Source organism: Phoenix dactylifera, chromosome 3, assembly GCF_051530095.1.
Source record: "Phoenix dactylifera cultivar Ajwa chromosome 3, Ajwa_hap1_PhDact_Kaust_v1.1, whole genome shotgun sequence".
In the NCBI taxonomy this organism is placed as follows: domain Eukaryota; kingdom Viridiplantae; phylum Streptophyta; class Magnoliopsida; order Arecales; family Arecaceae; genus Phoenix; species Phoenix dactylifera.
The window spans coordinates 51,318,021-51,343,919 of record NC_143192.1 but is presented as its reverse complement, the minus strand read 5'-3'; the positions used below and the strand labels follow the sequence as shown (position 1 = coordinate 51,343,919).

Genomic DNA, 25,899 nt, shown 5'->3' with positions numbered 1-25,899 from the left:
ACAAATAAGCATACAAAAGGCATAACCTTCCGAGTGGATTCTTGGTCTAGTCACTCACTCACCTACACCTCAAATCTGGAGAAAACGGCCAAATTGGATCGACACTTTTGACAGGCAAAGCAAAAGTTTGCTGCAAATTTATTTTATTGGTTGTAAATTTTGCATAACCTACCTTGACCACACAACATATATCCCAGCTAAGAAGACAGCAAACCTAGCAATTAAGTATTGGGTCATGCATTCATTAAATGCCATAAATAATAACAGCCACTTCTTAAATCTGGTAAAACACAAGATAGCATCATATGCTTCTCCTGGTAAATCTTTATTTTTCTCGTGCAAGGGACAACCATGGCTGATGATGGAGACAGTTTGTCCGAACAAGTCCTGGCTCATCTAGTAACAAATTAAAATAGCTGCCTCAATTTGTTCACAATATTACTCAGGCACAAAATAATGAAAGATTACTGAGGAATAACTCATTAAAGGAGATTACTGCCAGAACAGACAACTTTAATGACCTCATTGCGGAACTTGACATTTTCCTGCCAAGACCCAAACCCAAAATGATTGTTCGCATCTGTATCATAGTCAATGAACTGAAAAATCCATAAACAAATCAATGCAGATACCTGAAACCCCCGAAATCAGAAGGGAACCAGAAAAAATAAATAAATAAAATGAGAAGCTCTGCATCATTGCATTTTGGGTGCATGATACAATCTCACCACTTCCAGTAATATCAGACCAGCAAAGATTAGTCCTACAATCTAACCTGCAAAGTCAAGCAGGGGATTCATGAATTAACATTTGCACTGAATGCAACAGTAGTTGTATGAGATCTTGGAATGTCATCTACAACGAAAACAGCCGCAATTAGGGGACGTAATAATTGTTGAGTCATAATTGCTGTCAATATACTTACCAGACGACCTTTAGCATTATGATTCAGCTACTAATGATTTTAACTTCTCGCGGACCTTGGGAACATCATCAGCTTTTACAACCATGACTAGTCCCATCTCCTTGTAATTCTTCAACTGCAGAAGAACATAAATTCCATGGTTAACCTGCCTTAAAAGTCACAAAAAATGATAACTTGCACTAGAAACACACACAACAATGGAAAAGAAGAATATATTCAACCATGAATCCTATCTATTCAGAGCCAGCTTCATGAAACTAGTTATGAAGATATAATCAGTGTGTTGTATCCTACATTAATAAACTCTTTTGAATTTCTGCTGAGTCATGACTTAAATAAACACCTCTTTCACCACCACTATTCAAGAAACTTCCGAGCCTATTCTCTTTTAAATAATTTTCCTTTTCCGGTGAATGGTACTTTTCCTTCAATGAACAAAATCAGGCCACTTTATTCAGTTTCCGCTCATTCATAAGGCAAAAGAGACATCATTTAATGCTTCCTCTTTTAACAATAATACAAACAACAAGAAAAAATAAATCAATTGTATCAGCCCGTTAATAAGTTGCAGTCAGAATTTTTCTGACAGTTCCATCCAAGTGGGGTATCATAAGCTCTCATGAGAGTCTCCATTTGTTTAGGGAGTTCCAATTAGCACAACAAAGAATTTGATGTCCACTACGCATATATTAAGCTTTGATCAAGAAAAATGAATAATTATAACCTATAAATATCGTTACAAGTTAGTTTGAAAAAAATATTTGGAAATTACTGATAACTGGACACACAATAGGGTTTCTAGCATAAGAAAATGGAAAAAAGAAAATACAAAGAATGAAAGAAATACAATGAACAGTAGATCTGGTTTGATGCTTCAAAGGGACAATGGGATGAAATCCATGACCAATTACTTTTTCTCTGTTGCAAAGAATGTCCCAAAATTTTTTTTGGAGTGGCAGGGCACTTAAAATCCCATTCTCTTTCATTCAGTCTGCCTTCCCACAAACCAAATACTCTTTATCACTAAAATGACTCCAACAGAATTTTGGAGGGGTGGTTGAACCTTACCTTTCCTCTCCTTTATCCACCTTTCCAGTACAATGACAGTATTAAACAAGAAATTTTCTTAAAATATGATTCTCCTGCTCATATCCAGATTTAGTGCTCACACTCAGATTAATATAAACAATTAGTTAAACAAGATTCACTTAAACCACAACCTAGGATAAATTCAACATAAACGAACCTTCCATTTCATTAGAGACTAATAATACTTGAAGTTTGCAGATGCTTCCTCTGTATTTTTGGTGCATAACCACTAAAACAAGTCATGGGCCTGAACCATTTAAATGACTGAGCAGTCCACTAAAACTTACAGGCTATGATATCAATGAGTTAGGGACATCAAGCCCGTAGAGCCTAATACTTTTGTGGCAGTTCTCTAAAAACTATGACTATTTGCATCCTCATCCGGACTCATATTTGAAGCCTTAGCTAAGGGGCTGTTTGGATATTCCTACAGGATTGGACTGGAAATCCTGAAGAAATTGGGCCCATTGGCCCATTTATCTTGCATTTTCTAAGAGCCTGTCCAAACCTAGCTTAAATCCTAGCCTTTGGGCTGAAGGAAAAAAAGGGACCTATGGGCTGGGTAGTATTTTTTTCTTCCTATGGAGTTCTTTTTTTCTTCCTACAGGATTTGGGCTGGGTGGTATTGGTTGATATAGGGTCATGCTTAAATGGACGGCCCAATCCATGAATCCTATAGAATTTTCAGCCCAATCCTGTAGAAATGTCCAAGCAGGCCCTAAATGTTTTGTACCAATTACTCATGGTTTGAAGCCTTCTTGGCTTCAACAAGATAATCCATGATGTATTGAATGTAATTTGATCTTATGTGCTGATGTATTTCAACGCATTTTGTCTGCTTAAAGATTGTCTACAATTAAGGACATACTCCATGCTTTCTGGATCCTTGTTTCCAAGAAACAAGCCTATGTAATTGATCTCCTACTTGCTGTCTAAAGGCCATATACTCCTCTTAATAGTAAACAATCTTTGGTATTCTATATCTCCATCTCTACTGCTTCCAGCTAGAGCATAAACAACTTACATTTCCTTGTTTTCTTCTTCAATACCAAACTGTGAAGAAATCATACAGTCACCAACGTTAGAAGGGCTTTCAGTGCCATCTTTCATGAATGAAACATTCTTCATTACTGTTCTTTAGAAATAAATCTTTAACATAGTAAGGCGGGTCCAGTGGATCCCTGTGAAAAACAAACATTTGCTGGAACCACATCTTTTCCACGATGCTGCAAGCCTTTCCACATATGAGATCTAGTTGAATTCAGGAATGTATTTTGTGGCATCCAATGTTAAGGTATTTGCTGTTGCTGAAGGGTTATTGCCTTCAACTTCATCTTCACATGAATCTATTATGATCTTCAAATAACATTCACTTGGCACAACTTTTCTTCAAATGAAAATAAAAAAAAAAAACCTGCATTCACTTTTCCAAGTTATGAGTTGATTTAGAACTTATTAGGGGAAGAAAACAACTGCCTGAAATCCAGCATGCCATAGGATAATCATAACTGAAAGGTCCATTAAATAGATCATAAAACTTCTCCACAATTATCTCCTTGATCCCTCCTTTGAAAAGTCCAAGAGTTCCAAGATACACATAAGCGTGGATCACCATTTGAGCTTCTACATGCTCCTTCTGTTGCAAGTTTTGCATGCACTTACATGTTTCTCAATCCTCCTTAAAATATATAAAACCACATGCTCACCATTTGCCTATGGATCACATCTGTGCAATGTCACCATGCCTTCAATTAGAATGAACTTTTGCATTCTCAACAAATTATGCTGAAATAGGTGTCATAGAGCATCACCCTGCACCATAATGGGAGCCTCTAGAATCAACGTTGCATTAATTATATGATTACTTCCATCTAATTTAGGTTAGTATGGTTAACATGAAGTGCAGAACCAAGTGTCAAAAACATGCTTGTGGAACCAAATTGTATTCCAATAGATAAAACAGGTTAGAAAGCTATCTAGTAGACTACTACACTAAGCAAGACTATATATTTTTAACCTTTGATAAACAAATCTTGTTGGTGCAAAATCTGATAGTGTTCAATTGGGCTTTGTTTATAGCTCCCATAACTCCTTCAGTCCCTCCCTTAGATATGTGTTTGACTGAGTTCATTGCTCTACAACATTTTGCTTGCCCTTTCTTTTTTTTTTTGTTGAAAAAAAAGTCTCCATGACTGCAGTTAGAATGATTTTTTGCTTCTCAACAAATTATGGTGGCATAGATGCTGTACAGCATCACCCTACTCCATTATGGAAGCCTCCCCAATCAGTGGTTCCATAAAATTTAAGATTACTTTCATCTAATTTAGGCTAGCATGTCTACAGTGAATTCCAGAACTGAGTGCCAATACATGTTCATTGATCCAAATATATGCCAGTTGATAAAATGGTGTAGCAAGCTATTGGAATCAACTCAACAGTTATGTTAAGCAAGACTATTTGTTTTTAGCATCGATAAACTAATCTCATTTTGCGGAATCCAAAAGTGTTCAATTGCTTAAAATTCCCAGCCAAAAACTTCTATCCATCCTTTAGATGCTCATTGTTCTAGGCTCATTGTCTTAGAATTACAGTAAGGCTAATACTAGAAGTTTATAACAAAAAACCCTTTAGCATATGAAGTAATTCAAAAAAGTTATGAAAGCTAAATTAAACAATGGAAAAGCTTTTGACGTGACTGATTTTAGTAGGGAAGGCAAGCTAAATATTTATTTAGAAGTTTATATATTTTTCTTCTTTTTTTCGTTAGTTCCAGCAAGAATATGCAAGTCCATTCAAAAACGAAGTTTGAGGGCTCCAGAGAGTTAGCATGGTTTCACATCAAACATCTAGAAGAGACAGGACAAATGAGGATTTTAAGGCCTACAACCAAGGTTCGGAACGGGTTCCGAACCAATCGGAACTGGCCGGTTTCATTCAAACTCGGTGCGAACCATCCGGTTCGCACCGAGTCAACCGGGTTCGAAACCAGGCCCCTCCCCCTTTCCTTCTTTTGTTAAAAAAAGGTATTGGGAAGGCCGAACATCTTTGTTTCATTTAGTGTCTAAAGACCTGAACGGCTCCCTCCTTTAGATGCTCATTGTTCTAGGCTTATTGTCTTAGAATTACAGTAATGCTAATACTAAAAGTTTATAACAAAAAAACCCTTTAGCATATGAAGTAATTCAAAAAAGTTATGAAAGCTAAATTAAACAATGGAAAAAGCTTTTGACGTAACTGATTTTAGTAGGGAAGGCAAGCTAAATATTTATTTAGAAGTTTAGATATTTTTCTTCTTTTTTTCGTTAGTTCCAGCAAGAATATGCAAGTCCATTCAAAAACGAAGTTTGAGGGCTCCAGAGAGTTAGCATGGTTTCACATCAAACATCTAGAAGAGACAGGACAAATGAGGATTTTAAGGCCTACAACCAAGGTTCGGAACGGGTTCCGAACCAATCGGAACTGGCCAGTTTCATTCAAACTCGGTGCGAACCGGATGTCAACCGGGTTCGAAACCAGGCCCCTCCCCCTTTCCTTCTTTTGTTAAAAAAAGGTATTGGGAAGGCCGAACATCTTTGTTTCATTTAGTGTCTAAAGACCTAAACGGCTCCCTCCTTTAGATGCTCATTGTTCTAGGCTTATTGTCTTAGAATTACAGTAATGCTAATACTAAAAGTTTATAACAAAAAAACCCTTTAGCATATGAAGTAATTCAAAAAAGTTATGAAAGCTAAATTAAACAATGGAAAAGCTTTTGACGTAACTGATTTTAGTAGGGAAGGCAAGCTAAATATTTATTTAGAAGTTTACATATTTTTCTTCTTTTTTTCGTTAGTTCCAGCAAGAATATGCAAGTCCATTCAAAAACGAAGTTTGAGGGCTCCAGAGAGTTAGCATGGTTTCACATCAAACATCTAGAAGAGACAGGACAAATGAGGATTTTAAGGCCTACAACCAAGGTTCGGAACGGGTTCCGAACCAATCGGAACTGGCCGGTTTCATTCAAACTCGATGCGAACCATCCGGTTCGCACCGAGTCAACCGGGTTCGAAACCAGACCCCTCCCCCTTTCCTTCTTTTGTTAAAAAAAGGTATTGGGAAGGCCGAACATCTTTGTTTCGTTTAGTGTCTAAAGACCTAAACGGCTCCCTCCTTTAGATGCTCATTGTTCTAGGCTTATTGTCTTAGAATTACAGTAATGCTAATACTAAAAGTTTATAACAAAAAAACTCTTTAGCATATGAAGTAATTGAAAAAAGTTATGAAAGCTAAATTAAACAATGGAAAAGCTTTTGACGTAACTGATTTTAGTAGGGAAGGCAAGCTAAATATTTATTTAGAAGTTTATATAATTTTCTTCTTCTTTTCGTTAGTTCCAGTAGGAATATGCAAGTCCATTCAAAAACGAAGTTTGAGGGATCCAGAGAGTTAGCATGGTTTCACATCAAACATCTAGAAGAGACAGGACAAATGAGGATTTTAAGGCCTACAACCAAGTTTCGGAACGGGTTCTGAACCAATCGGAACTGGCTGGTTCCATTCCAACTCGATGCGAACCGTTCGCACCGAGTCAACCGGGTTTGGAACCAGGCCCCTCTTCCTTTCCTTCTTTTGTTAGAAAAGATATTGGGAAGGCCGAACTTCTCTGTTTCGTTTAGTGTCTTAAGACCTAAACAGCTCCCCTCTTCCTCCCAATTTGTAAAATCACACCGATTCAGCGCGATTGAAAAAAAATCCAAGCCTAAATAAAATGTGCTCTCTTTCCTATCACATTTTCTCTATTTTTTGGGAGCTTAAAAAAATAGCTCAAAATTTGCAGAATAAGAAAAGACCATGCCAAAATTTTTGATTTGGGCTTGATTTTAGTATATGTTATATATCTATGGATGATCTACACTATGTCATAAAAATTTTTAATTTATGGATTATATGTAATTTTTAAAAATTAAAAATATATTTTTGGATTAAAAAATAAAAAAAATAAAATAAAATTAAAAAAACTGTGAAATTAGAAGCGTATTTAGAGGCATGCAAGCTTTCTCTAGCAAAATTTGGTGTCCATTTATTTAAATTTTGATGCGATCATGCGCACAATAGCCTGGCCTAAATTTGAAAAAATTTGAAAAATAAGTAGCCTTTGATACATGCCTATATGCCTAAAAATATATATAATTTTATTATTGGATTCTACATAGATATAAGCTGAAATTAATTTTCTAAAATATTTATATTTAAAAATTAATTTTAAATTTAAAAAAAACTAAAAATATGTAATTAATACCAAAAATTATGAAAAATTAGTAGCACATATTACATAATTCAGAAGTATTTTCTGAGGTAGAAAACATATTTTTTGAATTTATGATATTTAAATATATTTTTAAATTTAAAAATTATTAAAAATAAAAAAAATAAAAAAATTGTATTATGTATTAGATAAATTATATGTATTTTTTAAAATAAAAAAATTATCTTTATTGTAATAAAATTTTATTATTTTTAAATAATTAATAAACTGACGTACTTGATAAACCTACAAGAATGAAAACATCAAAGAAAAAAAAGGAGCCAGGGCATGACATTAGTTGGAATCATATATAAATGCTCTCGGGTCGGCACCATTGGAAGTGCAACTGATGCAACATAGAGTTCAAGGAAGGAGTACTAACTAGGTTGAAGAAATATTTAGCCGGTGGGCCACTTCATAACCGTTTGATGAACCATTTTATCAACTAAAGGACACCTCTTAGAGTCAGAACTTCAGCAAGAGATCCGAAAATGCATATAACCCGGAGCTCCTTATGGGATACATATACAACACTACAACGTCGCTTGATTAGAGAGGTGGGCTCATATGCCTCCTGACTATGCTAATGATTTGAATATCTACGAGAGGCATCGCCACTTGACGAGATTTTAGATATCGATATATTTATTGTACTTTAAATATATATAATTGATTATATTATTTTATATTTTTTACATCACTACTTGATTTGAGAATATTTCATGTTGCTTCTCGTAGCATGCAACATTTTACTAATTATTTTATGTTTTGTATCATTTTAAAACAACAAGATGCATCATTTAGGTTAAACCGGGATCATAGAAATATAAAAAAAATCAAATTAGACTTCAAATCATTAAAAAAGTTAAAAAATATTGATTATCAATTAATTAAACTTGAAAAACTCAAAAAAATGCATGCCGGTACAAAACCGGCACGCCTAAGCATACCGTGTCGATACGGTACTAGTTTGGTACCATACCGACCTGCCTGCTGATCGGTACGGATCCCGGTTCGGCGGACTGGTACCGTACCGACCTGCCCGCCGATTGGTACAGGATCCGGTTCGGCAGACCTTGCCTACAACCCAATTGATGAAAATCAAAGGAGCAACGGCCCTACTAGTAAATGGTAATGATAAGAGAACCACCAACCAAATCATTAAGGATAGGTCTATGGAAGATTTAACAAATATTGCATATGCTACTGTTCATGATTTGAAAGAGGACCACCAAGCATCAAATCCCAACATAGCTGATTTCAAATACAAGCAGTTTAAAACACATTCGTTTAGAATGTAACAGATCCATCGTCTTACCTCATTTAAACTTCAATCAAATGCATCAGGTCAAGTACATGGACCTATTCGAAGTTGTGCTCTGAAATATTCAGAAGTCAACAATTTGCTTACCTGGGGATCCAAGGTGGACATAAAGATTGTGCACATCAAATAATCTGATTAATTTTTCATGGGATTTATTTTTATGCATATATAACAATGCTAAAGTAACATCAACTCTCACGAACAACTCACAAAAATCATGGCTAGCAACCCCAAAACTGCAACTGTGGGAAGGCTGCCATCCATGCAACCCATAGACAAAAATGGAGGCGCTAACCCTGATTTTCAGGGTTGTTCATGAGGATTGGCATAAGTTTGGCATTTTTCATGTTTATAAAAATAACAAAAGGATTATTTAAACTACTCTGCATTTTGTGTTTAAAGTCCTGCAGAAATCTGACAAAGTTGGCTGCTAAAGGGAGTTTATGGGGGTTTTGGCTGGTTATGTAAACCTCAAACTAATGATCAAGGAAATACTTGTGATAAAAATTTCAGGTGAGCAAAGAAGTGTTCTGGCATTTTCTTTCAACCAAAGTTCAACTTGGCAAAGAATTAAAGTCAACCAAGAAAAATTAAACAATAAGAGAGAAGCAAAAAAAATGAAGAAGAAAGAGTAAAGGGAAAGGAGGAAAAAGAGAGAACTTAAAATGTTCTTTCAATGATCAACTCTATGTCGAGACCAAAGGGAATGACCACCAGGAAGCTTGTATAATAATTATTATGTTTGATTCTAAAGAAGTGGACCCTACACTGTTCAAAATAACTTCTTTTACAAATTTATCTACATTATAAAATCTTATTTTTCTCAGTTTAGAAAAGGAGCCAATAGGTTTGGCTGACCATAAGTCAAATCGGCCTATTACAAGTTATAGCAAAAATTTATAATTTCAGTTGTATTATCTTGTTTTGCACCACGAGTCCATGCTTCCTTAGTAACTTAGGAATTTAGGGTTAAGACTAAAGGATTTGTCAGTCTTTATGAAATACAGCGAACTGGGTTGCATCCTCTCCAACCACTCCATTCTTACTAAGATCTGGTCCATAACTAGAAAGACTTGTTCAAAGTGGAGCTGATAAATATCTCACCAGCTTCAATGATGTCATTTACCACAGAACTCTACCACTTTTGTCTTGATGCCCTTTTCATTGTTAGCCATCTCTCCACCATACTCATCAGAAAAGCAACTCTGCCATGTTGATTAAATTGCATCTTCCCTCTCAATTATATGAGTAGAAGGGCCAATTATTTTTGTTTTACATGGTCAAAATAGATGAGCAAAGTTGTCTTCTAATTTTAAGTGTATTTTGTTAATCATTGATGAGAAATCTACCAACATATATGCCTTTCACTGAATTGTTTACACATATCAGGATAGTCTAACCTGGCAGACCACCATCTCCAGGTTCCTTTGGCACAGCACTTACATCTGTGGCACAACGTCCTCATTAGGTAAAATGTAGGATAAGATAATTCCTATATCTTAATCGATTGAGGTGCACACATAGTGGTTAGGTATGTTAACAACTGCTCCAAGACCAGAAATTTGATCTAGAATACAAAAGATGAGAGAAAGTTAAACTCAGCAAATAAAAGAGGCAACTAAATGAAGATCTATCAGAACAACTAGGAGAACCAAAAAATAAATCAGAAAAGGCAGCCCTTATTTGATCATTCACTACAATGACCATTGCATGATAACCCCAAAAATTAAGTTCATCAAATTAGAAAAAAAAAGATCCATAAAGTAGACCTACTTTTGTTTATTTGGGCTTTATGCACACATGAGCAGTGATAATATCTACTAGCCCCTTGTCACAACAAATAACTATTTGCAGTTTTAAATTTTAAGAAACTAGCTACATTTCCCAACTTTTCAATTTCCAAAATAATCATAATTAGATTTCTCCCTTGAAAGGTTAAAACCAAGCTATTTCAACAAAAAAGGCTTGAGGTTTGAAGATTGCTAGACTCTGAGGAGCCAAGGGGAAGGTATTCTTAAATTGGGATTTCCATAGTTCTTTGCACCATAAGAGTCCCACATCCTCCAAAGTCCAAATTCAGAGTCATAGTAAAGCTTAAGCTTATCTAGATTAAGAACATAATGTAACAAATAAAACTAAACAACCTCACAAGGTATATTAGATCCTGATCTATGTTAAAATCTTTTTAAAAATATAGCCTATATCTAAAATCTTTCAGAGTCACAGGGAGAACCTTCATTATTAAATTATAACTGGTCACAGAAGCATGGTTGGTAGACATAACCAACTGCATGTTCTACTACATTTTCCCTTTCTAACAGGATAGTAACCCATGAAACAATCGTAAAATAGGAGAACAGTATTTTAGAGCATGATCACGGATAGCCATATGCAGCATACCTCAGGTGGAACCAACTGCTCAGCATGCAGACGAAAAGGAAAAGATAACGAGCTGAGCTGAAATGAGAACAAAGACCATGTAGATAACTTAATTACCAAAACAGAATGGATATCCTGTGTCTGACAAAAAATACCTCATAAAAAATCTGATCTTCTGACTTTATATAAATGACAGGTTCATCGCAATTCTGGCTTTGTTTCGCCTTGCATTGGTTGACAGTTTTCTTCTGCAATAACGAACAATTGGAAGGGAAATTAGGACCACAGAAAGATCAAGAGAAGAAGAACGATAACTCTGGACTGTTGAATGGACATGAAATTCACTGGATCTTAGTTGTCAGCAATAATTTAAAAAACATAATTTTTTTTTTAAAAAAAGGCTCTTGATCTCCTCTTACAACAGGCATCATGTTTCTTTGGGCTATTACCAGCCAGCTAAGTCAGAGGACATTATAAGCTGAAGTTCAATAAGTAAGATTAAAATGGCAATGAAGAATTAAATTTGGATAGGAAAACAGTATACCTCAAAGATTCTGGTAACCAAGATATAGTATTTGAAGCGGAATGAATCTCGGAGTTCCTGTGTCGGCTTCAAGAGGCAAAACATGTATACCCATGGAGGAATGAAATTAGCAATTCAAGCGAACTCAGTAAACTATACATAAAACAACTAAATCGCCTCAAACCTCATCCTCTGTTGCCCATGAAACCTCATCAAAAAGCGCATCGTAAAGTGGAGGCACCAGTTGGTAGGGGCAGTTTACAAACCGCTGCGAGACCAGAAGACCAACATCACTTGCTTGCTTTTCCAACAGCAATTTCAGCTTTTTCTTTGCACTGTCATCGCTACAAACGTCGAGAAGGAACTGCTTGAGCTCCTTGATGCATCTGTGGCCCTGCAAGAGATCAGAAGCCACAATTTTGCTCAGAAAAATGTAAAGAAACCAAGGTGAGACGCAAGGTCTTAAATTCTTACAGCATATCTCCCCAGGTTAAGGGCACTGATGACGGCATACAGACCCTCGTCATCATCCCCTTCATCATCGTCTCCTTCCTCCTCTTCATCCTGGGCGCCCGATTTCACGACGGTCCCGACTGTGATCTGCTCCAAGATCAGGTCCACGAAGCCACCGAGATCCCACGGCTTGTTACCAAGGTAGTTCTGGAGAAGAAGCTTCACACCATGGAAATCTCCGGGCTTGGGGTCAAAGAACTCGAAATCAGCTTGCACCATCTCGACCTTCCCCGAAACCAAACCAAGAAGAAATATCACAAGGTGTGGAACAAACTGCTGGATCAAACAGAATAGAAACAAATCCAAGATTCTTACTTCTTGGTCCTCCTCGTCTTCGGAGGACTCGATTCGTTTGATTGCTTTGGTTGGCTTAGGATCGGCAAATCCAACCCCTTATGTGGGGAAAGAAGCGCAATAGGTGAGGATTGGGGGATCGAAACCTAGAAACGAGGATGAGGAAGCGACGTACCTGTGGTTTTGGAGGAAGGGGAGGGCTCGGAAGCGGTGGAATTGGGGGCGGCGGAGCGGGCGAAGAGGATGGAGCGGGCGAAGGGGGAGAAGGCGAGGAGGAGGGGAGGGAGCCTAGTGAGGCGGCGCCGCTTCGCCGGCCGCCCACGCTGGCCCATGGCCGCCGACTCGGGTGGAGAAGGCCGCCAAGGGTTTTGGGGTTTAAAGGGGGGTTAAAGGGGTCTATTCCATTCTCATTCTAGGAGAAATCCGAGAAAATAAAATATAATATCGGTTCTTCAGTATTCAAATTTTATCCTATAAAAAAATAAAATATTATTTTTAAAAAATAATTTTTAGTTGATTTTTTAAAAATTCAAGTTTTCAGCGAACATTTGCTTTCAATTCTAATTCTACTCACCAACCAAATACACGGAAGAATATAGCCATTTTGATTCCCAATTCTAGTTCATTTCTATTACAATTTCAATCATGGACCATACACATCCACATATTCTTGTACAGACAACACGCAAGTCCTCCAAAACTAATAAACTTTGTAATGTCTTATATAAATTGCATAAACTCTTTTTTACTACAAGTCAAAGGTAGAAGTTATGGCATCAGAGGGAGAGATATCCTAAACATTGGTATCATAAAACAGTCTAATTTAGAATAATCTCTTTTCCAACAATAAAATGATTGTTATAGTGGTCTAGACTCAACTTGAGTTATCCATTTGCATGACAACCAATTGAAGTAAAATCTTGTTTAGCTATTATTTAATTATAGAAGGTTTTTATACACTAATTACTGACATCAGATGTCTCTGTTTTGGCGAGCAAACTTTTGATTGTATAAGTCATAGAAATCATTTTCCCAGATCAATGTGCTGATAAATGCATAGGATATTACTATAGAAACATAAAAATGTACCATATAATCAATATTCTTTTAAATAACAGTGCTTTGCTATTACTATCTTTTATTTTGGATTACCATGGCTAGCAACAACAGTTTGGCAATTGTTATTCTATTTGAAAGACAATGAAGGTAGCGAGACTAAAGATCTGGCTAATCGCCCTTTTCTTTCTTAAAATCTCTATTTTTGTAATGTAAAAGCAAAGCTTAGGATACAACCTTGCCCCCGAGTGACTCCACTTTGCCTTATATCTTCTCAGCAACCTTCTCTATAACTAGGAAATATGAAAAATTCCATCTCATTTTAGAGTTCCTAGTGTTAGAATGACATTAGAATAACAGAAGAAGAATTGGAGTAAGACCTCCCTTTTGCTAGTATATTGGGTTAGCAACCTTCTATTTGGGCTACATTCCAATGTCCAATCACAGCCAGAAGCCTAAGTCATTCAAATGTCCAATTCATATCTCCCTCTTTTATTTCTTTTCAAATTCTATTTGTTTACTTCTTTCTTTTATGTTTGATTTTGCATTATCTTCTTTTTATTATTATCTAAAAAAACACTCTCCATTCGCCAAATTTGCAGATTGGATGGCCTCAGACTTTACCCGTCTACTCCTTGCTCTCCTATCATGGCCTATTTGGAAACGGAAGCATCTTATGGAGGGAAGCAATTTGAATGACATGATCTATCATGTCCCTAAAATATTAGGATAAAACCATCTGATTGTTTTGATGTCAAAGGATAGCTCTTTTGACACCCAAACAGATCCTTAATTTTGGAACTTAGGTCGCAATATATTATAATGGCCACTCCTAAATTTCATGCATGTAATCATGTATATATCTTTGTCCTTCAAATCTTTATCTTATTGAGTTGATATGTAAACAACAATCCTATAGCCTTTAAAAAGTGATGCCAAATGCCAAACCAACCGATATTCATAATAATGCTATAGTATGAAAACCCTAGACATTTTTCTCCTTCTTTATGAATTATTCTTTTCAGTGGCATTTGTTTTTTTTCTGAATTTTTCACAACCTGTATGAAGAAAATATTCCTGAATTACAGATTAGTTGTAAAATCTGGCCAATTTCGGTCGAACTTCCTCATATCTTAATTCTTAAGAAAAATTTTTGTAAAACGAAAAAGCTAGAAAAGATTTTCCAAACAAAAACTAGTTCTCTTGATAGCTAAATGAGCTTAGATTTATGCATTCCATATTCCATGTTTGCTCCTACTTAATTCTTAAATAGATCGACTGTTTCCAAAAATTGCTATTGCATTTCCTAAAGTTTTTTATTTGATCCCAATTTTCCCAAAAAGATATGTTATTATGTCTAATTTGAAACCCTTTCAAATATCATTGGTTTCTAAATTTCCTTATGTCAAATATTTCCTTATTTCTTGAAGTTTTAGATTATTTCTTGAAGTTTTGAAGCTTGGGTTTTTTTTGTTCTTTTTTTATTCTCTCATGTATCTCTATGCTGTTAGCTTGTTAGTAGATTTCATTATAATAAATGGCAGGCAATGTCTAATCCTCCTATGCATGGCTTGTTGGTTATATCACTCTCATACATAATTTATGTCCTGGGCTGGATCTCAGGTTAGATGGATCCTTCTCAATTTCCTTCTTATATAAAAAGGTGGCAATCAGGTCAGATCAGATCGGACACAAGATAGATCAAAATTCTATCAATCCAAACCATACATGTTTCTGAAATATGTCAAAAATCCAGATCTTAACCCGATTATTTTATTAAACAGGCAATCTAATTTGATCTATAACTAGTTGAATCAAAGTCAAACGGCTCAAACGGCTAAGTATTGCCACCCCATAAATCTTTGCTTCATATTTTCACTTCTCCAGGCCAATTGCTTCATTGTAAGCCTCCTTATACCCGTTGCCACAAGATATGCATCACTTCAATGTATTTGTGGTGCATGTGATGCCATTTTTTTTTTCAAAGGATAAGTTAACTTTAGTTCACGATCTTATTTTTTGCTTCCTTTTGTGAAGGTTAACTTCAGTAGCTCTCTTTTGGCCACAAAACGATAAGTTGCTGAACATTTTGTTTATTGTAGAGATTTTTTTTCTTTTTTTAATGTAAATTGCAGAGAAAGAGTTGGTTTGGTTGCAGCTGCAACTGCAGAGGTAACAAAGTAATCTGTGATTTTATCATATGAAACATGCTAAAGAGGTGAGCTAATAGTTGGAATCATGCCGGTTTTTGTTTATGACAGCTGGTTTGTCCTTTATGCAGGATAACCAACACGACAATACCTGCTAATCCAGGAATCTTCTCAAACAATGTCTTAAAAGGGAGTTTTGATTGTATCTTTCATGTGAAAGAGTGATTGATTTTTTTTTTTCCCCGATGTCGGCAATTGGATCACACCCTACGTGACTCTCAAAACGCTCCAAATTTTTTTCATTCTCTATCTACACATATTTCCTATTATGTGAGGGTGGATTTGCACTAAAAAAAAAAAAAAAAAAAAAAAAAAAAGATGAATCCTACTTTTGCACAAAAAATACAATCTCTATCTTTTAAGACTTGATTTGCGGAAAAAAATTTTACCACTAGAATATTTTTCTGCAAAGATGATTTTTGAGAATATGATGCCCAAAAAAATAGTTTTAGCCTATTTAGTTAATCATTAAAAAGTGACACATCCCGTAATGATTTATATTTGGTTGAATATCTACTTTTCTGAAAAAATTGTATGAAATATATATTATATTCTTAATAAAGAAAAAAAAAATTTCAGAAATTTTGATAGCTTAAGCATATTTTTGAAAAAAAATCTAATTTCTAAAAAAATAATTTTTCTATATCTCTCATAATTTTTTTTAAAACATAATTTTTTTTATTCTAATGAGAATATTTTTTTTTTTTTGAAACACTAATCAAACAAAGAAGTATTTATTCTTGTAGCTGACCAATGCAAAATGTTCAATCTGCCGTTGCATGGAAAGCACCCAAATTTAGTCATCTCCGTATTTGGGAGACCCGAAGTCAAGTTGTACCCGACCAACCCATCTTTGCAGCAGGTCCCAGCAATGCTAAGCTTTTTTAAACCATTTTTCCATCAGGTGATGACCACTTTCCCCCTGCACGTGGGAACTTCAAGCTGGTGGAACGACACCTCGTCTTTGTGACATTGCAAGGCTCAAAAAAGCTAATTAGGACGTCCCTTTCTAATCATAATATCATGCAGGACCACGATAGCTACAATGCAGTCATATCGGAGGTCTATGGTGGGCCCACGATGCTGAATAACACTCGATGAAAAGGCAGTTAGAAAATAAAAATTATATCCTACACCACATGCACCACATTAATGATAATGCCCAGCCCGAAATGAGATGAGGATAGTAAGAATCCATGAAACCTATGAAGCCTCTAGAATGATGAATAGGGCAAACGCCGCTGATGCGGTGCAGGATATAATTTTTTGGATCGAGAAACGTACAAACACGAGCAAAGCACCTTGGATGCCCTTGTAGGGGCTCAATTGGGAAATATTGTTAGCATCATTGGGCATGTACATCAACCTAAGTATTATTTGAATGCACTGTGGTCATCATTGACAGCAGATAGATGGTCCTGACCCAGAAATTTTTGTCCCTTCTAAGTTGCATGGGGCAGTCCTAGTTTAGTTGAGTTTGGGCAGAAAGGGAGGACGACCCACTTGCATTATAACTACTGAAGAATTCTGGAGATGCACCAAATTTATGAAATCCAAAACTTGCATTTTAACCTTTTTTTTTAAAGAAAAAATCAATTTGATTATTTTCTTGGGTTGAAAGAGACGCATTAGTCCTTTGGGTTGACGCTATTTCATCTGATAGCTATGGTGTCATCATGATCATCTTTCTTGTTTTCTATTTCCTTTATAGTTGGTCTCCATTTATCTTGGCCATACAATAACCCCCCTTGCAGCCAACTAGATCTATTGCAACCGGCTGTTTAAATAATAACCAGGGGATCAGACCACGCAACATGGAGATTTACTTGGCTAACGGAAATGGCTAATGAATTGGTTAATGAGTTTAGTCATATTCTGGAGAAAAGAAAAGAGAAGGTAATGACAATTAAGATGGAGGTATAGTTCTAACTTGTTGAAGCTGTTGACAATGTCAACCTCAGCATTTGATTTAACTGAGTGAGCATTTTGATTTATCAGCTTCCTAGTAATGAAAGGATGACATTAGAGTCGTAAGAAATAGATTTTTTTTTTTTGGTGAGGAGCTTGATTTATCAACTTATAGTAATTCAAAAGATGAAATTTGACTTCTAAAAAGAGTTTTTTGCATGAATACAATCCTAAATATCGAATTTTGCATGATTACTTTATCAAAATTAATATTTGCATGTATACCCTCGTAAAACACTTGTTTTGTCATTTTATCATTTTTTATCCTTATTGTTGTATATGTACCCGCATCATCTAACACCGTTAAAAAAATGGTGGTTTCATATTAAAATGACTAAAATACCCTTAATGGGTAGATGTGCAAAAAGAAATATTTATAAGACGATCGCGATGAGAAATAAAAAAATAATTTCAAAATTCTATTTTATGTTTAATTAAAATAAATATGTTTTTTTATTAACGGTGTTAGAAAAATCGTTATATTAGAGGTATTTGTGCAAAATCAGTATTTTATGAGGGCACATAAATAAATATAAATTTTAAAAGTTGTTCATGCAAATTTGAATTTTTAGAAGGATATTCATGCAAAAATATCTTTCTAAAAATTAGGATTCATTTTTAGTTTAATATTTAAAGAGACTAATTTATCAAAATCTTGGTGGAGGAAAGAGGTCTCTCTCTCTCTCTATATATATATATATATATATATATATGTATATGTATGTATATATGTGTATATATATTGTTGAGGTCGAAGTTCCTCCGACCTCAGATCTTAGCTCCCATCGAACTGAAACAGGAAAAGAAGACTGCGTTTCCACAGAAGGTATTGTCCGCTTTGGAGCAGGTAGAAGCCTTCCTCACAGTTTTGCCGTTTAAAAGGCACCTCCTGAGGGAAGGGTAATCTAGTCCTTCATTTAAGGTACAGACCTTTTCGCTATTCAATCGATGTGGGACTAAGTCTGAGACCTTTTATTTCCACAACATCAGCCCTCCAGCAGGAAGGTCTGTGCCGAGGTCAAGAGTCCCTTCTTGGCGTGCCATTGTTGAGGTCGAAATTCCTCCGACCTCAGATCTTAGCCTCCACAGAACTAGAACAGTAAAAAAGACTACGTTCCTACAGAAGGTATTGTCCGCTTTGGAGCAGGTAGAAGCCTTCCTCACGGTTTTGCCCTTTAAAAGGTGCCTCGTGAGGGAAGGGTCAATGTGCCTCCTTTGAGAAGGGTAATCGAGCCCTCCATTTAAGACAGACTTTTTCGATATTCAATCAATGTAGGGACTAAGTTTGAGACCCTTTATTCCCACAACATATGTATATATCTTAATTGGATGAACAAATAAGAGGAGTGACAAGAAACATGGAGTCTTGTGTAGTCCACCTTGGTTGGCCCCTGGGAAATTCAACAGCACGGAAGGCTGTCCCGGACCAAGCAGCTGATCCTAGCAGAAGCCCGTGATGATGGGGGCGGCGCCATCTTATCTATGAGGAAGAAGCTGGGCTTTACCTCCGGGCCCACTCGCTCTTATCCCCAACAACCGACTCACCGGCGCGACGTGCGGGCCGATGTCCGTGCCCACGTGTCCATCACGTGCCTCGGTCCCACACATGCCTTTCATCAATCATGGAAAATAGCAAACCATCGTACACTTGATTGTATTAAAGGTAAATCTGCTTGCTAAAAAAATATTTTAATTTAAGTTTATTACCTTAATAAAACATTAGATCTTAAAACAAGATTTTATTTTTTTATTTGTGCTACAACAAAAATTACTTGTGCAGGGCTATGCTAATCTTCTTCGATGTATTATTTCAGTTTTATTAGGTATTTTCAATTAGTCCAAAAAAAAATTCAAAATTTTTTTCTTGCATACTAATGTACTTTTAGTTGTCAAAATTTGGCAATTGTTTGTGAGGCTTCGCCCTGCAATGTGCAGGGGCTCATAAGAATTTCATACATGCGATGATGGAATCCAATGCATCAGGTAACTAGTTTTATAAGAAAAAAATTATCCAGACTTTTTAGGATATTGAAGTTTGCCTAAGCTCAACTTGGGATATGCAGGACCTGGTGCCTCTGAGCCACAAGGATAAGCACAGATAAATCTATTTTGATGGACCAGAAGAAAAATCTATCGAAGTGCGAGAGTCGTTTAGAGGAGGACAGGTTAGAAAGAGATAGATTTGGGGTACTTTTGGCTACCATGCTTATCTTATGATTTTGTGTCAACTTTGTTATATTGATGGCTGAAATGTAACAACCCAGGACCTCACCAAAAATAGCTAGCCAGAAGGTATTGTTTATGTTCCTTAATTTTGTATAAGTACCGAAGATCTACCTAGCGAATAACCGATGTGGGACTAAACACACGCCCGCATGGATCGTCACATACTCCCCCCGTTCAAGCTCTGACGTCCTCATTCAAATCCATTCAAATCTAATCACAAATACCACGATCGGTCCGTAGTCAACCTCAATAGATCCATGCTGCAGTGTCCTTTAGTCCACATAAGTTATGGGCCGGATCCGCTCTGATACCATTTGTAACAACCCAGGACCTCACCCAAAATGGCTAGCCGGAAGGTATTGTTTAGGTTCCTTGATCCTGTATAAGTACCCAAGATCTATCCAGCGAATAACCAATATGGAACTAAATACACACCCGCACGGGTTCTCACATGGAAGGTTCGAGTAACGATAGTTATAGAATTGCAGTGGCCATTGCTGCTATAATAACAGACATTGCTTACTATTTTTATTGGTCACTAACAAAAAGTAATACTATGAATAAGTAGCAATACTGCGTTCGAGTTCCGAGTGATGTATCTCCAATAATTGGACCTTGGTGATCATAGTAGTGAATTGGTTTCCCTTTGGAAAAATCTTGGAGATATATATGTAGACTTGGCTACACTAGAGTGAATTTCTCTACTCAGATTTGATCAATTCTAGCTTAGATGGTGGGGGTTGTAAATCGATGATCCGAGCCATTGGATATTATCTGCAGTCTCTAAATTGCTTGCACAAGAAAATAATATGATTTAGAGATTTCTATTTTATGCATCAAGTAGCCAAAAAATTAAACAGTTTAAATAATATGAAACAATATATCTCTTTAACCACTTGATACATAACTAGAGATCTCCAAATACTTCATATAAAATTTAATTTTTTTTTGAAGATTAGTCTTTGAAGTAATCCATATTTCCATATTAAGTCCTTTCTTTTCATGTTTGTATTTTAATTCCTAAAATTTTATAACTTATTGCTTATACACCCTTTACATTAATTATATGAGAATGAAATATTTTGCTTTTATTTGATATTCTAATTATATTAATTTTATTTTTGTGGATATTTTATTATTAGTCCTCAAACTTAACCGATTCCTTAATATGTGCTCCTCCACCATGGATATCTTAGTGGTCCAATTCTGAGTAAGAGGAAGCCAAGGCACAAGCCTAATATAAAGGCATTTTTGTCCTCATGCAATCCTGGTTAACTTAATCAATATTTAGTTAAAAAAAAAAGAGCAAGCGGTAGGACTGATTTAAAGACACAGGGAACTTTATAAGTATTTATATAATATAAAAAATAAGGAGAATCAATGCACAAATATGGAAAACTTCAGGACTAATTTATCAAAAACTATAAAACTACGATTCACACAGTTTTCTTCATATAATTGGCTTTGTATCCGTTATGATGCAAGAGCAACAAAAAAAAAAAAAGCAGAACCCAGAGATTTGCAGCACCCCAGCGGATGTTCTGATTCGGACACTGGGAGGTATTTCCTACATAATTTTTTTCTCCCAAAAGGTTATATTATAAAAAAAATTATCTCATATAGTTGCGTGACTTTCTTGTTCTTGTGTAATTCATCTCTAATACCTTACAATGCTGGCCAAGCCTTGTAAAAATACCCTCATTGGGTTAAGTCTAAATATAGTTAATTTTGCAGCTAAACTGACTCAACCATATCATTAGTCATCTCCATAGTCCCTATCGGGTAGAATTGCTAAACAAGTACTTGCTAAACACGGCCTAATGATGCATAAAGTGATGGATAAGAATGGCAATGCTTAACCATTTAATCATTTAACTTGTTTCAACCACTGAAATTCATATTAAATTATGAGCTTAATAAAATTGTCAGGCTGGAATCTGAAGTTTTGATATGTTTAAATTAATAGGTTAAGTTCGGTTTGATACATTTTAATTTATCCTATATCCGATCAAATCAATATTTGATCCGATCTGGTTGCTACCCTCGTGGTAGGGTTGGATCCCCAAATGCATAACAACAATAGCAGTAATTAAAATTTTTTTTTTTTTAAAAAAATTGACTTTGATATCTTTTATACAGTGGTGGATGTCGGAAATTTGTGGAGCAAATTTATGTGTGGGTTTGCATCTAAGAAGTCTCTCATTTTGAGGGATGAGTATCAGCATATTTATTTCAATGGCTGATGGAAATTTCAACGGAAAAAAAGGCAGACGGAATTCTAATTAAATGGGTTGTTTTGTATTTTATATTCGCATCTTGTCCATCAAGCACGAAGGATGGGATAAAGGAAAAAGGCCAGTGAACATAATGTAGTGGAGTTTAAAATTATAGAAAGGGAGCTGTGAGACTCAATTATGGCGGGCTTTTTTCTCACCTTTCGTACAAGAAAGAGGCAAATGAAGGACGGCAATGCTTTAAGCAATTTAAAGGTCAAAAGAGAAAAAGGAGGCGATAGCTGTGGGGTTGTGTTGGAATCTTGTTCCTTCAGGTCGTAGTACTTTTCTTGTATCTTTTTTTCATTCAACGATGACAGCTTTTTGGTGCTCCTTTCCCCAAATTGTAAGAACTCTTGGAAAAAGTGAAAAAATTTACAAAAATGTTAGGGGTTTGCGCTTTTTTTTTTTTTTTTTTTTTATTTTTATTACTCGGGGATGCTGAAAGAAGCAAAATTTAAAAATTTTTATCAGTGAGCAGAAAATTTGTGCGAACATATATTTAGTTCCACGTCGGTTATTAGCCGAGGAAATATTAGATATTCATACAAGACTAAGAAAGTAAAAAAATTTTCTTCTAGCTAGCTATTTTGGGTGAGATCCTGAGTTGTTACAAATAGTATTAGAACAAATTCAGCCTATAGCCTATGTAGATTAGAGGACATTGTAGTACGAGTTAATGGAAGCAGGAGCGGCCCAATGCATTTGGGGGCTTAAAGCGAACTCACTAAGAATAGCCTTTTTTTTTTTTTCTATTTTGTCTTTGAGGCTTTTCCTGCAGTGGGCCAGCCTAAGGCGAACTCACTAAGAGGCCTTCCCTATGGTGGGCCTTCTTTAGGCCGGGGCCTTAGGCGACCGCTTCAATTGCCTAAGGGTTGGGCTGGCCCTGTGGAGGCTGACCACGAAACAATCGTGATTTGAACCACTAGCCGATGAAAATATGTGAGGACCCGTGCAAACCTGTATTTAGTTCCAAATCAGTTATTTGCCAATGAGATGTTGGGTAATTATATATAACTAAAAATTTCAAAAAATATCTTCCAGCTAACCAACCTCAAGAGGTCTTCACTTATTTAACAATTGGTTGTTCCTATGTATTCAAAAACATGCAATTTCAGATGACTAGGTACTCAAATGGAGGATTTCTGGATATCCTTTATCCAAGAAGGGTCATCACGGCTTACTTTGTTTTTCATTTCAGCAGCAGAACTGGCTCTAAAATGATTTGTTTGCGGCTTCTTAGGCATGCATGCATCATCGATGGATACCAACTCCAAATATTGGTGGATTCCACTACAATGCTGAATTATTCCCTTTTAATTATCTATTCTATCTTCTGTATGACAATATTGAAACTGAATACTTCACGGTTCATCGTATCATCCACTCTTTTTTTCAATCAGGAAACTATATCTATATTGAATAAAATTTGGGGGGCTTAGCCTCCCTTTTTCTCTCTCTCTCAAAAAAGAAAAACTTCAAAAAGATGCAATGACCTACGGGGAGAACTTATGGGAGCATACTCATCAAATTTCAGTTCCTTCTGTACCTGAGTTCACTGAATCTAATATGAGCATTTTGAAGAGTCCATTACTTTGTCAATTTTTGTTTTGTTTTTTTCCTTAGTGTTTGCATAGATCAGATAGAAAAGAAGACATAAAAACTGAAAATTTCAGAGATCATGTTCAATTTTGCATGGCTATAGCATGTTTTCTTTTCCACAAAATATGGTCATAGCAGACTGATACCTTTTCTTCAGGATATATTGTGAGTGCTGACATGCTTATTCTAGAATAGAAATTGGAGTGGGATGGGAATGGAAGATAGAATGGGAACTAGAATTCCTATTCCAATATTGTTTGGTCATGATATAGGAATGCACAAAAAAGAAATACCAATTCAATTCTAATACTTAATTTAGCTAGTTATGTATTAGAGTATTCTATTTATCATTTTTAGGATATTTTACTATATTTTTTTACTTAATATCTTTACTTTTATTTATTTTTCAATATTTTCTTTGATTAAAGTGATTCATAATTTTCTTATAATATTTATTTTATTTTTTATTTTTAATATTTTATTTAATATATTTAATTTTCTTAAGTTTATTTATTTATTAATATTTTATTACACTTTTATTCCTACTTTATTCATATTTTATACTTTCTAACAAAAATATTATATATATTAGTTTATATTTTTGACATTTTCATGGGATATTCTAGTACTTTTTATTTTTATAAATTTTTATTTTATGTTTTATTTTAATATATCATCTTAATTGACATTCTAATATTTATCTAATATATTTTTGTTTCATATCCAATACTATTTGATAATTTATATCTACACTTTATAAATTCTTTCATGTAACATGCATCATGTAATGCTCATTTGTTAGTATTATACATAGCAAACCATTATGTAACAATATAATGATATAATACATGCTGCTAGGTATTTCTAATATTTTCAATATAATAATAATTAATTAAAAATATTATAAATTTATTTATATTATCTTGTACTATAATTATCAATAATTAACTTAATTCAAATATAGCATTTGTTGTTATTTTATACCATAAATATTACTAATAAGTTCATTTTTCTAAAATACTATCCATTCTTATCCACATGAACATGGCCGTCCTTCCTATTTAAAAGTGGATCACCATTCCTTCAATTGAAGGAATGGCGATTCCAAAGAAGATGTGATTCCATGGTTTATTGCTGTACTTGAAGGAATGTGATTCCAAAGAAGATGTAATACCAGAATTTTTCGCTATACCAAACGCTGGAATGGAGCTAAAGATAAAATTTCCATTCCATTTCAGTGCTTATTCCAGTGAACCAAACATAATGTAAGAGGTTTGAGTTGGGAGGGTTAATTTGTTAAAAACCAATTAGTATACCAAAGATAGATCAGTTATCCAAAAACTAAGATATATAGCCTCTATTTATAATGGTGAGGCCCATTCTTGCATACATCGGATCGATTTTTTTTTAGTTCTAATATGAATTATTTTTCTAAAATACACTTGACCAGTTAAAATAAACTCAAAAAAGCTAAAATTTTACATAAGATAGATCTCAACTTGTACATCATCTTTATCTTTTGTTGCTCCACCTAATTCTTCTTAAATTAGGATATATGTTCGGTCAAAGTAAACTTTTAGTTGACCAACCTATTTCAGAGCTCCTAATGTAGGCCTCCAAAATTTTTGGCAGATCTCAAGCCCGAATCCCATTCTACCCTATCCATAATGGCCAAAGTAGTCTAAATTGCGTCCAGTGATCCTCCTGGACCAATGCACCTAAGCTTCGTATCTAGAACTTCCCTCAAAGAGATCAAGGGCGTTCCTAGGGGGGCATTGTCTACTTCTAGTTTTTTAAATTTTAAATGCTTGTTCTTCTTAATACTCATTCTTCTCCTAACATCATGACATATTTGCAAATTCGATCCATTTGGGCATCCCCTAACCTTCATCGCACGTGTTTGTTCTTTCACAAATAATTCCTTGTTAATTTCACCTATCGTACCGCGACTCCATAGCGAGAGCGTGGGTGCATGCATGCATACCTTAAGGACAATTTGTACTTCGAAATATTATAAGTGTCTACTCTGACACCTACCTTTAATATCACACAATTCTGGGACCCAAACATCTCATAAAGGCAGTTGATTTTGGTATTCTACTTCCATCTCATGAAGTCGCATGATCCATGGCCCAAGGCATACTGCATAGCCCTCAAATAAAGGTGCAAGCAAGTACAGCTACAGAGATATGCTTGATTTCCGAAATTAACTCTTACAGAGTCAATAATTGCA

At 35.3% G+C, this 25,899-nt stretch overlaps 1 protein-coding gene across 15 annotated transcripts; it reads right to left on the bottom strand.

Moving 5' to 3' along the window:
• Nucleotides 1-371: 371 nt before the first annotated feature.
• LOC103706516 (protein BCCIP homolog) lies at nt 372-12,744 on the bottom strand. Of its 15 annotated transcripts, none has more exons than XR_015976642.1 (10): nt 12,507-12,744; nt 12,353-12,429; nt 11,999-12,262; nt 11,709-11,918; nt 11,546-11,611; nt 11,157-11,249; nt 11,023-11,079; nt 8,617-8,709; nt 926-1,040; nt 372-855 (listed from the first exon to the last, which is right to left on the bottom strand). XR_015976642.1 is itself a non-coding variant. In XM_008790655.4 (9 exons), exons 1-8 carry the CDS (start codon nt 12,661-12,663, stop codon nt 942-944), a joined length of 1,023 nt encoding a protein of 340 aa, XP_008788877.2. In that variant the 5' UTR covers nt 12,664-12,744; the 3' UTR covers nt 372-855; nt 926-941. The 15 variants fall into 15 exon arrangements, 10 of the variants coding, with proteins under 10 accessions (XP_008788877.2, XP_008788869.2, XP_088575094.1 ...); XR_003385703.3 differs by having other exon boundaries at nt 372-775; XR_015976641.1 differs by lacking the exon at nt 8,617-8,709 and having other exon boundaries at nt 372-642; nt 777-855.
• Between the last annotated feature and the right edge of the window lie 13,155 nt (nt 12,745-25,899).

Excerpts from the sequence above, each read along its gene's own strand:
- LOC103706516 (XM_008790655.4), bottom strand. The coding sequence starts at position 12,663 with ATGGGCCAGCGTGGGCGGCCGGCGAAGCGGCGCCGCCTCACTAGGCTC. Across the intron at positions 12,430-12,506 it reads CCCTTCCTCCAAAACCACAG|GGGTTGGATTTGCCGATCCT; the intron begins GTACGTCGCTTC and ends TCCCCACATAAG. Across the intron at positions 11,250-11,545 it reads TGGTTACCAGAATCTTTGAG|AAGAAAACTGTCAACCAATG; the intron begins GTATACTGTTTT and ends TCGTTATTGCAG.